The sequence below is a fragment of the Zootoca vivipara genome, chromosome 3 (genome assembly GCF_965207765.1).
Source record: "Zootoca vivipara chromosome 3, rZooViv2.hap1.1, whole genome shotgun sequence".
Lineage (NCBI taxonomy): Eukaryota > Metazoa > Chordata > Lepidosauria > Squamata > Lacertidae > Zootoca > Zootoca vivipara.
Window position 1 is genome coordinate 9,176,725 of NC_142586.1, and position 15,539 is coordinate 9,192,263.

Consider the following 15,539-nt stretch of genomic DNA (forward strand, 5'->3'; position numbering starts at 1 on the left):
TTCTGCTCCAGAACAGTTTTTACAGGCAGTTCTCACCTTTATTTCTTCATTCTTGCATCCGTAGCTCTATCTTCACTTTTGCTCTCTTATTATACAATTATAACCTATTGGGTAAACTCTGACTTTGTGGATCTTTCATCTGCCTGCTTTTCTTGATGCACTTTAGTACTGTACTGAATTTCACCCTCTCCCATATTCAGTACTTTTTTCTGGGGGGATGCAGGGGTACACATGCACCTAAATATTTTGTGAATCTAAATTTGGCCTCATTAAGGGGCAGTATTTCAATTTGAGTAGGAAAATGAGAGTACCCCTAAACAATTTTTAAGAAAAAAAGCACTGCCCATATTCATACTGTTTCTCTCAAAAACTGTTATTCTCTCATCCTTTTCCAAGCCAATTTCTTCTCATGATGCTACATGTTTGTGGTTATTCACAATTACTTTCTATATTATGGAAACAGGTCACTGTTTTGAATACACAAGACATCTGTTTAATGTTACATGGGATTTTTCTTTCTTATGTTTGAATTTCTTCCTCTAAAGAGCTCAGGGTGGCATTCATGGTAGCATTCCATTTTATCCTAATAACGTTGCAGATAGAGAAAGATAGAGATAGAGAAAGCTACTTGGGTGAGGCCACCCAGTAGGATAGACCAATTTAAAGTTCCTCCATTTATGTTTCAAATATTTCCTCAACAGATATGTAAAAGAAAGTGTGCATCTGCGTAGAGACCACAGAGGAAATACCTAGGTTTTTGAGATCAAGCATTATACAAATCTGTTGATTTATAACTGAAGAAAGCCTTTGCATTACCTAACAGGAGACTTCCTTTTCACTGTTTTAGAAAATATTTTGTGATACATTCATTGATAATTTACTCTTTGTTAATTATTGTGAATTGCTAAATTGTATTATTGCTTGCTTATTATATTGGATTTTGTTTTAAAGTTTTAATTCTGGTTTGGATCAAGCTATGCTGGACTATATCAGGAAGGGCGAGCTGCAAGAAATAATCAAGCTGCACTGGGATGGTGATTAAAAGTAAATGCAAGAACAATTAGCAAAGTGATTTGCTCACAGACCAAGCACTCATAATCTTTAAGAAGCAAATAGCTGAAAGTTAAGGTCCAAAACAAGGTATTTCCATGTGGGAAACGCCCACCTTTGTAGGAAACAAAACCACATATCATAATGTGACTGCACAACTTTGTCCTCTTTCTTAATTTAATAGATTATTGTGATGAGATATAGGTTCGATTGTCCTGGAGATTGATCATAAAACTTGAGACAACTTGTCATGCCCTGACACTCAGTATTGTCTGTACAGTAATATGCATGACCTATTATGCCATAATTACATTTGAGCTCAAAAAGGAGATATTTTGGTCATGATTTCCTCTTTGAACAGAAATGCACTCTAATGTTATTTGGAACTGAGTCAGTGAGTGAGGTGTGGTGCAGATATGACATTTTGCAGTCTCTTAATCATGGTTGGATCAGATGTGCCAACTCAGGCTCATATGCTATTCTCTACGATCACTCCCCTGAGATAATTAGAGTCAGTATTACATTTGCCTCAAGTTGAATGCTACCCATATCTGACTTTAAACAAGAATTAGACGCTATAAATTAGAAGGTTTTAATCTCTGCTTTAAAGTTATCTATGCTCAGTGTCTGAAAAATGCTTCTAACCATATCACTTGATTCAATGTAGATATTAGTATCAACAATTACCGTACCACTGAAAAGGGGAAAGGGAAGGGGAGAAGGAGTGCAAACATCAGGAGGAGTGAATGAGACTGTTGGGTGCTCATTGTCTCTCAAGTCAGACATAGTTTAGAGATCACAAAGTACTCTGGACAAAATCTTCAACAGATGCACTCAAATCTGATTGAAATGACAAACTTAACTAATTAAGTCCCATTTAAACAAATGCATCTTCACCGGTTAACAAGACTAACTTATTTTGAATCGAGCACAATACCTTTGATATTGATTTGTGGGTTTAATAGAGGGCCACAGATTCCATTTAAAGAGACCAATATAAGTTTTGCTTTAATTATGTATGTGTGTTTTGCACAGAAGGCATTATGAAAGATAGTATCAGATCATATTTACCAGCTATTTTAAAAGGGTGATTTTTATAACCTGCTCATTTTATTTTGAAGTTTTCTTACTAAAAAAGAAAAAGAAAATGTGGGCAGAAGACTACATTGCAAGTTTGTCATGGTGCCCACTTTATACTTGGAAGTCCAATGCAGATCTTACTGACTAGTGATGTAGTACAATTAAACTAATAGTTACCCAACTCACTACTATTGATCCAAAACATTATTAGAAATCACCACATACAGCTTTTGTTACCTGTGTAACGAGAGGCTCTAACAACCTTTCAACTGCCAATGTCCTTATCTCCAGACTTTTTGGATCCCATTTGAAGTTAACGTTTCCTGCATTAATGGTAGTCATTTCTGGGGAAGAAGAGAGAATTATCTGTTTATTTCACTTACTAAAATTCTCTATACAGCACAAACTGGTGATTGTTTCAACTCAGAAGACTTGCTGAATTCAACAGAGCTTACTCAAAAGCTAAGTATGCATAGAATGGATGCCTCAGCTGCAGGCTAGGACAAATTACTTCTAGTACTAGAGCTCTGCCGCAAGAGCAGACAAAATTTACTCTTGTCCTATCCATCAAAGGAAGAGTTGGATTCAGTAGCCACCATTTAGCCCTAACCTGCAAAATGAGACCTGCTTTTGATTTCCGTCCCTACATTTTTCTCTATATACCACTATGTTTATATTCACACACTCTGTTTTTCTTAGCCTTTTTCCACTAAGAGAGTCACCCCCAACAGAACAAAACTTAAAATTATATATGTCACTGCTGCAACCCACAAGTCAAAGACCAATGAGCTGGATGACAGTTGGGAGCAGAAAGAAAGAATAGATTTCTTTCTCAAGTGCATTGCATAGGTTGATCTATGAGGAATTAATGTGTTGATGGTCTTGACTGAACAGCAGGATAGACACCTTGTCATTCCTACCACGATTCTTAAGTGCTGCAATAAAAACACAGCAGCAGCATAGTATCTGTACTTGCAACCCACAGCAGGGCAAACAGTATCATAGTGCTGGAAACCCCCAGAGAACACACATTCAAGTTTCATGAAAAAGAAGACAGGGACTGACAACAAAGTAGTGCAGCTGGGACTAAGATAGCCCTTCGCACTTTACACAATAGCTACATCCACCATTAACATAGCAAGACAAACAAGGATTTCCTCTCTCTGTTCTCACAAACTCTGGAAACAATGTGGTACTTTCAATGCTTTAAGAAGCCCCACCCCACCCCGAGCTCCTAGCCCTTCTTTAACTCCTTCCAACTATCCAGTTCTATATTACATGGCACAGCAGAAAACATACCGTATTTGGGCTTTACACTCTCCAGAACAGACACAGCCAATGATACAACCAAGTCTGCATCCACATACGTTTTCCATAGCCAAGTACTGTATACAGTATAGAAAAAGCTGACCGCAACATCACTGCTTAAGTACTTGTTAGCATATTACCTTACCACCTCATGATTTGACCCTGAACACAGGTACAAATCTTTGATATGTGGGAACAGGTAACACACTCTCTCCACTCTGATCAGTACAAAGACTCACTATCTTACCACAACATGCTTGCACAGCAGGGGGTGGGAAAAGGATAACTCCTTAAACTGTAGCTATTATTATGGTTCAGGCCAGGCAAGTTTCAAGCTTGAATTTTGTGATATTTTGGTTGGTGTAATAAATACATTGCCCTACTATGGGTAAAAAAAATTCATAATGACATTCATGCATTAAAGATTTCTGTAGCAATCACAGTTACAGACATAAACTTTAAAATCCAGTGAGAATATGCTCAACTGATTGTGAAATGGGAGATAATCCAATTCTGATAATGAGACATGAATCCTTACTGCTAAACAGTCACAACCCAGAAACTGCTCAAATTCAACAATTTGCTAAAAACAACACCATACTGCTGTAACGCATACAAAAGATGGTGGCTTAAAAGTAATTGTAGGGAGCGATAGTGTGCAATGCTTATTTTATTTGTCACAAACCACATGAATCGTTTTAGGACCTTGAGCAACAGGTGCCAATTGCAATACAGGCATGACTTCCCAAAGCTGCCTACTGTTTTGCCATTTTGCTAAAATACATGCTTGCATTAAAAAGTGCTGATTTCCCCCCTTTTTATCACCATGGTGCATTTCTAAGTTCACTTTTGAAACAGTAGTTCTAAGCTTAACAATATTTCCCTCACATTTTCTATTATACTTTGCGCAAAGGATGGGGATGGTGCATGGAGGCCAGAGAATGAGCCCATTACCACGCGAATTTAGCAGACATCGCAGCTTTACAAAGTCTCCCCCCCATGATTCTATTCACACACTCCACCCCTCTTCCACAAGTGCAATATTTCAAAGCATGAACTTCTGTAAAGAGATATGAATGTTAATAAGTGGGGCAGAAGACTCTTTAAGATGCCACCACTTCCAGCTGTATACCACGAAGCAAAGGCTCAAAATGAAGGGAAGAGAAAGGATTCTGTTACCAGGTACACTTAGAGAAACATCATCTTTGCAAACTGAGCTAGGAAGAGCGGTTCCATTTTTCAAGCATTCTCGACTAGCATCTGTGTGGCTTGATGGGTGATTAGGGCAGGGTGGGGCAAAGAAACAAACCAATTAAAGAACCATAGTTAACATAAGTAAGCTAACAACAAACCATAGCTAATAAATCATAGTTAAGGCATTGGAAAGGATTGTTTGAACAGAGGTCTTTGCCTTGAAATGGATACGCAGTGGTTTAGAACTATGGTTATACAATGGTATTTCAAAGGCTAATATTCTTTTTTCCACTGAAAAGCCTAACATACCCACGAAGAAGTTCATTCCCACATCCATGTCTTGTGGCTCTTGTTTGTTTGCTAAAGAGCTGCAATAGCAGCACTAAGCTATCCTACAATTTCAGGGAACCTGCACTTAAATATGTTGCTTGCTAGCATGGTCTACCCACGGTGTGCTTTGTTTCGTCCCTCCAATCTACTACACCAGGCATGTCCAAAGTCTGTTTCGGGGGCCTAATCAGGCCTGTCGGTCAGTTTAACCCGGCTCCTGTGGCAGTTTATTTCCTGGGGTAAAATCTTTTTAAAAAAGCTCAACAGCTTTGGTTGGCCCCCACAGCCTTTCACTTCATCAAATCTGGCCCTCTTTGAAAAATGTTTGGACACCACTGTACAGTACTACCTCCTTCTTTTCAGTCTCGGCTTTCATCACTCCTTTGAGTTCTAAGCCCACCACCAGATCTCATTCAGCCACATTATCTCTGGATTCCTAGGTTCACAGTAGATTGAATAGGTGGCAAACTAAGCATCGTCTGCAGAAATTTAAATAGAAGAAAGTGCATTATTTGTTCATTTATAGATCACCTCTCCACTAAAGAGCTCAAGACACTGTACATGGTTCTCCTCCTGCCCCATTTTATCTTCACAACAACCTGAAGAGGAAGTAGATTATGCTAAGACCCAAGGTTACTCAGTGAGTAGGGATATGAACCCTGAATTCTGGGTCAGTGATGGCGAACCTATGACACGCGTGTCAGACATGACACGCAGAGCCCTCACTGCTGGCACGCGCCCCAATTCACGCTGTTGTTGCTGGTTTCCCCCACCCATTTGTTCTCCCGTTCCTCTTCACAGCTTGTCTCCGCTGTTAAAACCCATCCTTTTTTTGTTTTTTGTTGCTGGTAGCCAGAGTTTGGTTTTTTTAAAACCCTTTCTGTGCTGTTTTTTCTGGCGCTTTGGCAGACGATGATTGGGTGTAACAGCGTTCATTTTTAAACCCGTTCTGTGCTGGGTTTTTTGGCGCTTTGGCAGACTATGTCGGTGCTGCGTGTTAGTTCTAGCGAAGGTATCATGGTTTTTTTTTTCGAAGTGACACACCACCCGAGTTATGCTTGGTTTTTTGACGAATTTTGACACACCAAGCTCAAAAGGTGGCCCATCACTGTTCTGGGTCCTAGCTCAACAATCTAACCACTAAACCACATGGGCTTCTATCAGGGAGAAAGAATCTGTGCCACAGATTTCACAATGAAATCAGCTCATGGTATCAGTTTAAGAGGAAGCCAATGGTTGCTGAAAAGGAATATCTGTGCAGTGATGTCATCTTTTCACTCAGAGTCTCAAACTTTTGTTCTTCTATGCTGCTTCCATTCCAGTCAGAGAGAATACAGTGGGGGGGGGGAACCACCTCCAATACTGAATAGAGCAATGCATCAGTTTTGGCAGGAGGCCTAGATGACAATTAAATGACTGCATTAATGCAAGTACTGTACTTGTCTGGCAGACTACATACCAGACATTAATCATCCTATCCAAAGAACTTTGACTACACATCACACACATATTCTAGGCAGTGCCCTCAACAAATAGTAAAAAGCAAAGAAAGAATAGCAACATATCCTCTTTAACACTGCTTATCTAGAGAATTGCACATTAAGCCAACGACAGAGGAAGAAATAAATGCTGACTGATTCTGTAGAGAAGCCGTTGTAGGGGGACAAGAGAAACCAGTTATTCCAGTAAGAACACATATATGCAAGTACACACTAAAATTACACTGCTTAGCAATTTTATCCACCCATGACAGAACTTTTAACATTACCTGTCCCTCCTGTTTGCCCTAACAGAAAATGTGGAATCACAGTATGGCATTTGTAATTGGGGGTGGGAAACTAAATTTCCAAGTACAGTGGTACCTCGCAAGACGAATGCCCTGCAAGACGAATTTTTCGCAAGACAAATGCGTCTTATGATCTGATGGTGACTCGCAAGACGAATTCGTGTTGTGAAAAATTCGTCTTGCGAATCACGGTTTCCCATAGGAATGCATTGAAATTTAATTAATGCGTTCCTATGGGCAAAAAAAGAAAGAAATTCCAATGCATTCCTATGGGAAACCGCGATTCGCAAGATGAATTTTTCACAAAATGAATTGACTCGCGGAATGTATAAAATTCGTCTTGTGAGGCACCACTGTAGGTACACCAAAATGAGTAATTCTATTCGTGCATGCAGGAATAAAGCTTACATGAATTCAATAGAAGTGATTTATAAAGTAATGTTGTACTGGATATGGCTTGATACATCCAAAAAACCGAAAAGAAACAAAACTACTGTTAAAAATAGAGACTCCTTTACCAAAGAGGTAAGAAGATACTGCTGTGGCTCATTTCTCCTTTTACAGTACTGTATTAGGATTGGCTCCCTCCCTCAAGTAGCAGAATTTTAATGAGTCCATTTGTACTAGCACCTTTCTGCTAAAATTAATGTAGCAATCACCTCCATACAGTGTTAGAAACTGAGATATGAAAGCTAGGAGCTAAACGGCACCTTAAACCTAGGTTATGGGCACAACAACAGAATGTCGAGGCACACATTTTTATAACAAGAATACAAAGCCGAAAATGAATGAACTGCCGCTAAAATACAATGTTCATTTTCCACATGGTCTAGTCCTTCCCCTGCGCACCCCCTAACATTTTTAAAAGGGCCTCTAAAATCACAGGCTACTAAAACTTTTGACACTGGTGTCAGAAGATAATGGTATGCCAGCTTCAACTTTTTGTAGAGAGACCAAAATACCAGAGATTGATACATAAATTTTCAGTTCCAATGGATGTTTATAGTGTTTTACATTATACACCCAATTTGGAAGAGGAAACAAAATCTCTTGCCCCAATCTGTCCCTCTCAACTCAGAACACTGCCCACTAACTTTATGTCAAGTAGTACTTACTCCATACTTTAGACGTCTGCAATATAATGTATCTGCTATCATGTTTCAGTCATAAAAAACTTTCATCTTTTAAGCATGGTCGTCCCCAACATCCTTTCTCCCACACCCAGTGAAACATTCACAGAGGTAAGAAAATGTTCCCTAACATATAATGGAACAATGCAGAAACAAAATCAAATTTCAACCTGACTTGGAAATATTTATTCTATGATATGGATAGTTCATCCAATGAGATGAACTAATCCTGTTTCTTGCTCCTCAAATCTCTTTCACTAGGTACAATTCAGAACCTAACCAAGTTCCGTGCTCTATTTTCAGTGATACGCAGTGGTGAGAATGTGTGTACATTGGGCAGTATGCTGCAAAGGAAAAATTGATTACTCTGAAAATGAGTGCAGCCAGGGCCAAATTTAAACCAGAATGAATTTTTTAGAATCCAAAAAACAGTTGAAAGCAAGCCGTTCTGCAAAGAAATGCCAAGAAAGGTTTCTTTCCTTTCCAAAAAGATTTCTTGAACAAGAAGGGATGTAACAGTGTTCTCAGAATGAAAGTTCCCTTTGTGCCAAAAACACAAGCTGAGGACAGACTGCTTATCTCCAGGAAATAAAGCAAAGTGTGTTTGCTGATTTGTGCTATAGGAACAGCACAGAGCTGCTTCCAGATGCCTCAATATCATGAAACCCCAATACTACCTATGAGAAGTAACCACTGGGTTGAGATATTTCCCACATCAGCATTTCCGAGGGTGCTGGTGATACCATGGAAATTAGTCAATTATCTGGGCAACCATGTGGTTGCTCCTTTTAGGGGTTATTGAAGTACAGTAGTGTGCTGGCAACGAAAGCTGCTCCCTACAGTTTCAGCAAAACATGAATCTCCCTGAATTTCATATAATTCTTGCACAGTACCCAAGAAGACTTCAAAGACAAGACACCAAAGCCCTCCCCCCACCAGGGATTTCATAGTTACAATACATCAAAGCCTTCTTAGATTCCATTAACCTCTTCTCAATGAAAGTGAAGGTACTCAAATGGGACATTCATTCCTTCTCTACTTCCCACTCCCTTCCTGTGTGTTGAATTAGAGATTGTAAACTAACTGGGTAGGGCCCTGTCCTACCTGTTTTTACTTCATAATCGTTTGTCATGTTGTCAAACCTGCAACTGAGTTGAACAAATTAGCGGTTGGTTTAAAACTACTGTAATCAACTTCGTAGTGGCATTCTGAAAGTGGCTTCTTTGAAAAACTAACCATGTACATTGATACAACACAATAAGCAATACTCTTTCTATTGGAAGCAACAACTATACCAATGTCTAGGAGTGCAACTAATGTTCCTGCTACACAAGCCAGGTCAGAATTTGGGGAGCTAAAGTTAGTCATCACCCAGGATGATGACAGTTTTATAACAGTTATGTTCAATTCTCAAAACACCTGTAACTTTTACCAACTCAATGGTTCTATAAACAAAAAATGAGATACTGTCTTGAAGAAGTATAGAACAGGGGAAACCTACATAATCCATGGGATCCCAGGAACAAAATATTAACACTTACATATTACTGTATTCCAGTATTATACAATTTAGCAAGATATGAATGAAGCTAGCATCCTCTGGGCTTATGCATTCCTTCTACCCCTCCACTAAGGATTTTGGAAGCTTTCACTTCTGCTTTTGGTTAATTGCAGTTTGTCATGTTGTCCAACCCGTCACTGAGGTTAACATTAAACATACTTAGTTTCAAAGAAGCCACTTCAGATACAGTGGTATGAAGCTGACTAGTTTGTTAACCACTAGATAATTAACCAAAGTTTCAAATCTAATATGCCAAACCACGGTTAAACAAAAAACATTTTAACTCATCCTCCTAGTTGGGCAGGAGGAACAGTGGGAGGGAGCACACAAGCTCAAGAGGAGGCTAGGCTTTTCATATTTTACTAAACCATGTTTTAGGTGACACTCGGAGCAACCATTATGTGCTACACTCTTCTTCTGGGATTTATCTTATCAATAACAATTTGACATATGACAAACATAACTTATTGCTTAATGTGCTACTTTAGAACTGTACTCTTCTCTAAGATTATACTAATGTTTACAAAACACTATATTGTAAGAAAAAATGTTTCTAAAAGAAAATGTACATGATAAAGCACAACAAAAAGGCAAGGCTCTTAAAATATGCTTTTAGATGTACCTGTAGTTTTGTAATTTAATTGGAAGTATACGTCAAGTGAGTTCCTTGTCTCAGCAATAATAAGAAATAATACTGTTATGGTATGCAATGGTTATATGACAGAGTTCTGGAGGGTACAATATTTGCTGTTCATAAACAGCAGCTGGGATTGCAAAGTAACTCTGCACTCCTGCATCAGCTCTTTACACCTCAACTTCCACACACGGGTCCATAATTTCTGGCTGGCCTTGGTCACAAAGTCAAACATTGTGCTTGCCTACTCCTGACCCTTTCTGGATAAGTTGCATTTCCAAGGCAAAAGGGAGACTCAAGAGGCTGCCCACTCCTCAGATAAGTAGTTCTGAACACCCTGGCCAACCAGCAACCAGGCTCTCCACAATTCATATTTTTTTCTTATTCTAGAACAGGAAAGGGCAGCATGGGAGGTGGCAGCACTTGCTGATCTGGCTATTATCCAAATTTGTAATGGTTCAAGTCACCACTTAGCAACCAAGCTTGGTGGGTGACTTTGCCCCAACTTTTGTGTCCAGATTTCCACTTCCTGAAATATGGCAACCCTACCCTCAGGCGGGTGGCGGGAGGTGCTGTGGTCTAAACCACTGAGCCAAGGGCTTGCTGATCGGAAGGTTGGCGGTTCGAATCCCAGCGACGGGGTGAGCTCCCGTTGCTCGGTCCCAGCTCCTGCCCACCTAGCAGTTCAAAAGCACGTCAAAGTGCAAGTAGATAAATAGGTGGGAAGGTAACCGCGTTTCCATGCGCTGCTTTGGTTTCACCAGAAGCCACTTAGCCATGCTGGCCACATGACCCGGAAAAACTGTCTGTGGACAAACATCAGCTCCCTCGGCCAGTAAAGCAAGATGAGCACCGCAAACCCAGAGTTGCTCGTGACTGGACTTAACTGTCAGGGGTCCTTTACCTTTTTTTTTTACCCTAACCTACCTCATACAAATAAAAAAATTCCTTCCAGTAACACCTTAGAGACCAACTAAGTTTGTTATTGGTGTGAGCTTTCGTGTGCATGCACACTTCTTCAGATACCTCATACACATCAACCTATCTTAAGTCCTCAGGGTAGGGTGAGTTGCGGCTTAGTCCAAGCAAACTTGCACAGGATTACTTTATAAATACTTTCTGAACACTTAACATGCCACTTGTTCCCTCCTACAAAAAATCAATACAACATATGCTACTTGCGGCACAGATGCTTGTAGCCCAACAATGGAACTCATCCTGGCTATTAACAGGAGACAGATTGCATTTATTAAATGTTTGATAATGGGCAAATTAATGTAACGCATGTGAACTAAACCAAGATTGAGGAAAGTAAATTTATGGCAGGCGGCCACGGAATTTGAAAAAAAAATTATCCGAACACTACTACTATCGACGTGCGCAAGATCTCGATTGTCAACATTTATCAGATCACCCTAGGCTTATAATTGGATTTAAGTAGAAAAGGTGTGTCGCGAGGCTACAGGAGGAGTTTGCCGATTCAAGGTGAAGTCAAGCGGACCAGCAAAATCCACCAACTAGGAAGCCTCTTTGGGGACTTGCTTTTTTTAAACAACACTTGAGCAACTTCCATCCCAACTTTGTGGACGAGGATACAATGCAAGTTCCGTAGCTGATGGGGCGCAACTACCCCTCCACTGCTGTGCATTTGCACATTTCGCCACACACACAAGCGGGGCACAAACAACCACCAACATTTAAAAAAACAACAACCCCAAGAGATAAAACCTGGGAGAAAAAAAGGAGACCCAAACCCCCACTCCCTCCTCAACCAACTACAGTACTGGGGAAGAAAAGAAAACCAGATCCTCTCTCTGTGTGCTTCCTCCCTCCCATAGATAGCAGCTCACAAATCCCTGGAATGAGGGCGGCGCCGCCCAGAAAAGGGGGGGGAGGGGAAGCGAGGAAAAGGCCTCGAGCGTCTGAGTGGTGGACTATTCCCCCCCCTCCCCATTCACACGCACGGCGGTTCCGTGTCCCACTTCGAAGGGGAGCGAGAGAATATATCCGGGGCGAGGGGAAAAGCCGGGGCGCTGCGCCAAGCCCGCCGCCGCCGCCCTTTTAAAGCAACCTTCGGAAGTTGAAAGTTTCTAACTCGGCCTGAGGAGGCCCGGCCGGGCGAAAAGTGGCGACGCCTGAGTGGAAAGTTACCTGAGGTGGGCCGCTCCTCCTCCGAGGGAGGTTATTTACCTCAGAAAAGCCCACCCAAACCTTCCGCACCGGGGGCGCTGATTTACCTCAGGAAAAAACACACTCCCCACCCCCACCCCGACCCCTCACCCGTGCTGTACCGGCCGCTTTGACTCCCGTCTGTGTGGGCCTTTCGCTCACCGCCGCCGCCGCCGCGCCCTGTCCCAAGCCGAGCCACGGAGTCTGCGAAGGAGGAGGCTAGCGAACGGGCTCTTCCGGGCGCCTCCCCCTCTTCGCCGCCGCCGCCGCCCGGCCTGGCTCTTCCCAGCACCGCCCTCCGCCCGACGCCGGCTCTTCCCAAGCGCCGCCCTCCGCCCGTCGTCGGGCCGGGCCGCGGCCGGCTCTTCCTCAGCACTGCCCTCCGCCTTGGAGGCTTACCTGAAAAGGTAACGAAATTTATTTCACACACACCTGACGGAGCCGCGCACCTGGCTTTGAGAGGGTGGGGAGGAGATTCAGCCTCAGTTACCCTAATAGGGAATGAATCAGGGGGAAAGTTTTCAGGCGAGAGTTTGTTGGGATTCCGGTCACATGGGGAAACTGCTTTGGTTTCGCTTTATCCTAGGAGGGAATGCGGGCACCTCTGCAGGCCCGGACTTCCCGCCCAAGGGCTGCTTTTGTTGTCTCTCTCTCCCCCCCCCCCGCCCCATATATACCCATATAAGGCCTGGCGTTCCTTCCTGTTCTTTGGCCTTGTGCGAGGTGCAATTAAGCCACTTCCGGGAGGTGCCCGTGATCTCATTCGGATGGTGAGAGAGGCAGCCCGGTTGGATCAGCCCTTCATCGTTGCGAGGAAAAGTTTCGTCAGCGTGAGCGAAACCCTTCATGACCTCACTGCTTCTTCTCAAGAATTAAGACCTCGGTGCAGCAACTGCAGAAAAGAAATCACCAGTGAAATGCAGGCGGGTAAGCGTAGAGACTGCCAAAAAAAAAGCAAAATTTAAAGAAAACCGCACCTTCAGCTAGTCCCAAATTATCAGTATTTGTTTTAGGCACATATAAAGCTGCTCTTCCGCTGTTTCCAAGTTAAAACTCCTCTCCAAAGTGTCCTGTTTTCCAGGGACTGCCTCAAATTTAACAGAGGCCGTCCCGGTTTGTGATTTGATCCTGGAATGTCCCACTTTTCATTTGTCGTTTTTTGTTGTTGTTTAGTCGTTCAGTCGTGTCCAACTCTTCGTGACCCCATGGACCAGAGCACGCCAGGCACTCCTGTCTTCCACTGTCTCCCGCAGTTTGGTCAGACTCATGTTGGTAGCTTCGAGAACACTGTCCAACCATCTCGTCCTCTGTCGTCCCCTTCTCCTTGTGCCCTCCATCTTTCCTAGCATCAGGGTCTTTTCGAGGGAGTCTTCTCTTCTCATGAAGTGGCCAAAGTATTGGAGCCTCAGCTTCACGATCTGCCCTTCCAGTGAGCACTCAGGGCTGATTTCCTTCAGAATGGATAGGTTTGATCTTCTTGCAGTCCATGGGACTCTCAAGAGTCTCCTCCAGCACCATAATTCAAAAGCATCAATTCTTCGGCGACCAGCCTTCTTTATGGTCCAGCTCTCACTTCCATACATCACTACTGGGAAACCATAGCTTTAACTATTGCTTTAACTAACACTTTTCATTAGGCTGTCCCTATTTTCATCAGGGGAAAAGTTGGAGGGTATGGAGTTATGCCACCCCTGACCTAAGGAGATAAGTACCATATTTTTCCGTCTATAGGACACCCACATGTATAAGCCGCCCCCTATTTTGGGGGACTCCGATTTAAGAAAATGGAGGGAGATCTATCCTTGTATAAGACACTCCCAAATTCTGGACATTGTTTTTAGGGGGGAAACCTAGTCTTATACATGGACTATACAACCTTTAGAAGACTTCTGAAGGTAGCCCTGGAGAGGGAAGCTTTTTAAATGTTTTATGTTGGAAGCCACCCAGAGTGGCTGGGGCAGCCCAGTCAGATGGACAGAGTATAAATATCAAAATTGTTTTTGAATAGGATGTCCCTATTTTCATTAGAGAAATGTTGGAGGGTATGAACTCCAAGTGCTCTGTGAAAGAGCCCTGTCTTTGCCACTGGTTGCAATGTCAACAAAGATGGGGTCAGGTTGTCCGCATTTGGGAGGGCAGTCTGTAACTGTGGTGCCAAGACAACAAGAAGAAAATCCCCATTCCCTATGCCTCGGACGTGGATGCAGTGAAGTACTGATTTTGCTTTAAAACATTGATGAAGATATACAGTACAGTGGAACCTCGGTTTATGAACACCTCGGTTTACGAATTTTCAGTTTACGAACGCCGCGGGCCCATCTGGAACGGATTAATTCACTTTCCATTACTTTCAATGGGAAAGTTCGCTTCAGTTTATGAACGCTTCAGTTTAAGTACTCTGCGGACCGTCTGGAACAGATGAATCCACTTTCCATTACTTTCAATGGGAAAGTTCACTTCAGTTTATGAACAGACTTCCGGAACCAATTGTGTTCATAAACCGAGGTACCACTGTATGTCGTTGGAATATAGAGGAGGAATCCATTTTTCTGACTTCCATCTACGTTTAACCCCATCAAAGCGGTACTGTAGGTGGGTAGCCCTGACCTGTGATCCTGACAACTTAATGCTATAGTGCATTTGTAGCAGCGAAACTGGACGCCTTCATCTGCCCCAGCTGTAATAAAACGTGCCTCTCCTATATCAGCCTCTATAGTCACAGCAAGCATTTTAACTCTCCAGCGGTTTTACTTTAACCCTGATGGCACACAGACAGACGCCAACAAAAATAGTTGCCGATGCAGCCCAGGTTGCACCAGGGCAGATTAGTATCTACAATTTTATTTGTACACCACTTAGAGAGCTCTTTCAGTGGTGGCTGGTCTGCTAGGGCAAATGGGGTACTGCCCCACCATCTTCAGGTTGCCTTCATTCAGTTCCTGCTTTCTTAGCTTCTGCTCACAGAACCCATCCAAGAGGTAACACAGCCTGCTTGGCCCCAGTAGAACTCAGCTGGGAGGAGGATAGCAACAAAACTAGAATCTGTTGGCTCTGTCTGTCATTGGATCTGGCTCCACCTTTTGTTAACCCCCTTGCCTTTCACCCCACCAGTCCCAGTGGTCATCAGCCACACACGAGCAATTTTATACATCTCTTAAATAATAAACAGCATCCTGCCTGCAGCCAGCAGTGCCACACCAACTCTGAACATGCAAGTGCCCGTAGAGACCATAAGAGCAAGGCATGTTGAGTACTGAATAAATACCAGGCCCATTCATGTTTTCCTCCACCTATAGG

General features: G+C 42.6%; 1 protein-coding gene across 5 annotated transcripts in view; it reads right to left on the minus strand.

The window, feature by feature from the left end:
- Nucleotides 1–12,892, minus strand: part of CTNNA1 (catenin alpha 1) — a 68,721-nt gene extending 55,829 nt beyond the window's left edge. Inside the window, exons 1-2 of one of the 5 annotated variants that reach the window (XM_035110170.3) lie at nt 12,675–12,892; nt 2,368–2,474 (exon numbers count right to left, since the gene is read on the minus strand). In XM_035110170.3, coding sequence (XP_034966061.1) covers nt 2,368–2,472 — 105 coding nt within the window. In that variant the 5' untranslated portion in view covers nt 2,473–2,474; nt 12,675–12,892. Of the gene's footprint in view, nt 1–2,367; nt 2,475–12,353; nt 12,436–12,641 lie in introns of those variants that run through there. The other 4 variants (XM_035110169.3, XM_088665548.1, XM_035110167.3 and 1 more) reach the window with 4 other exon arrangements.
- Between the last annotated feature and the right edge of the window lie 2,647 nt (nt 12,893–15,539).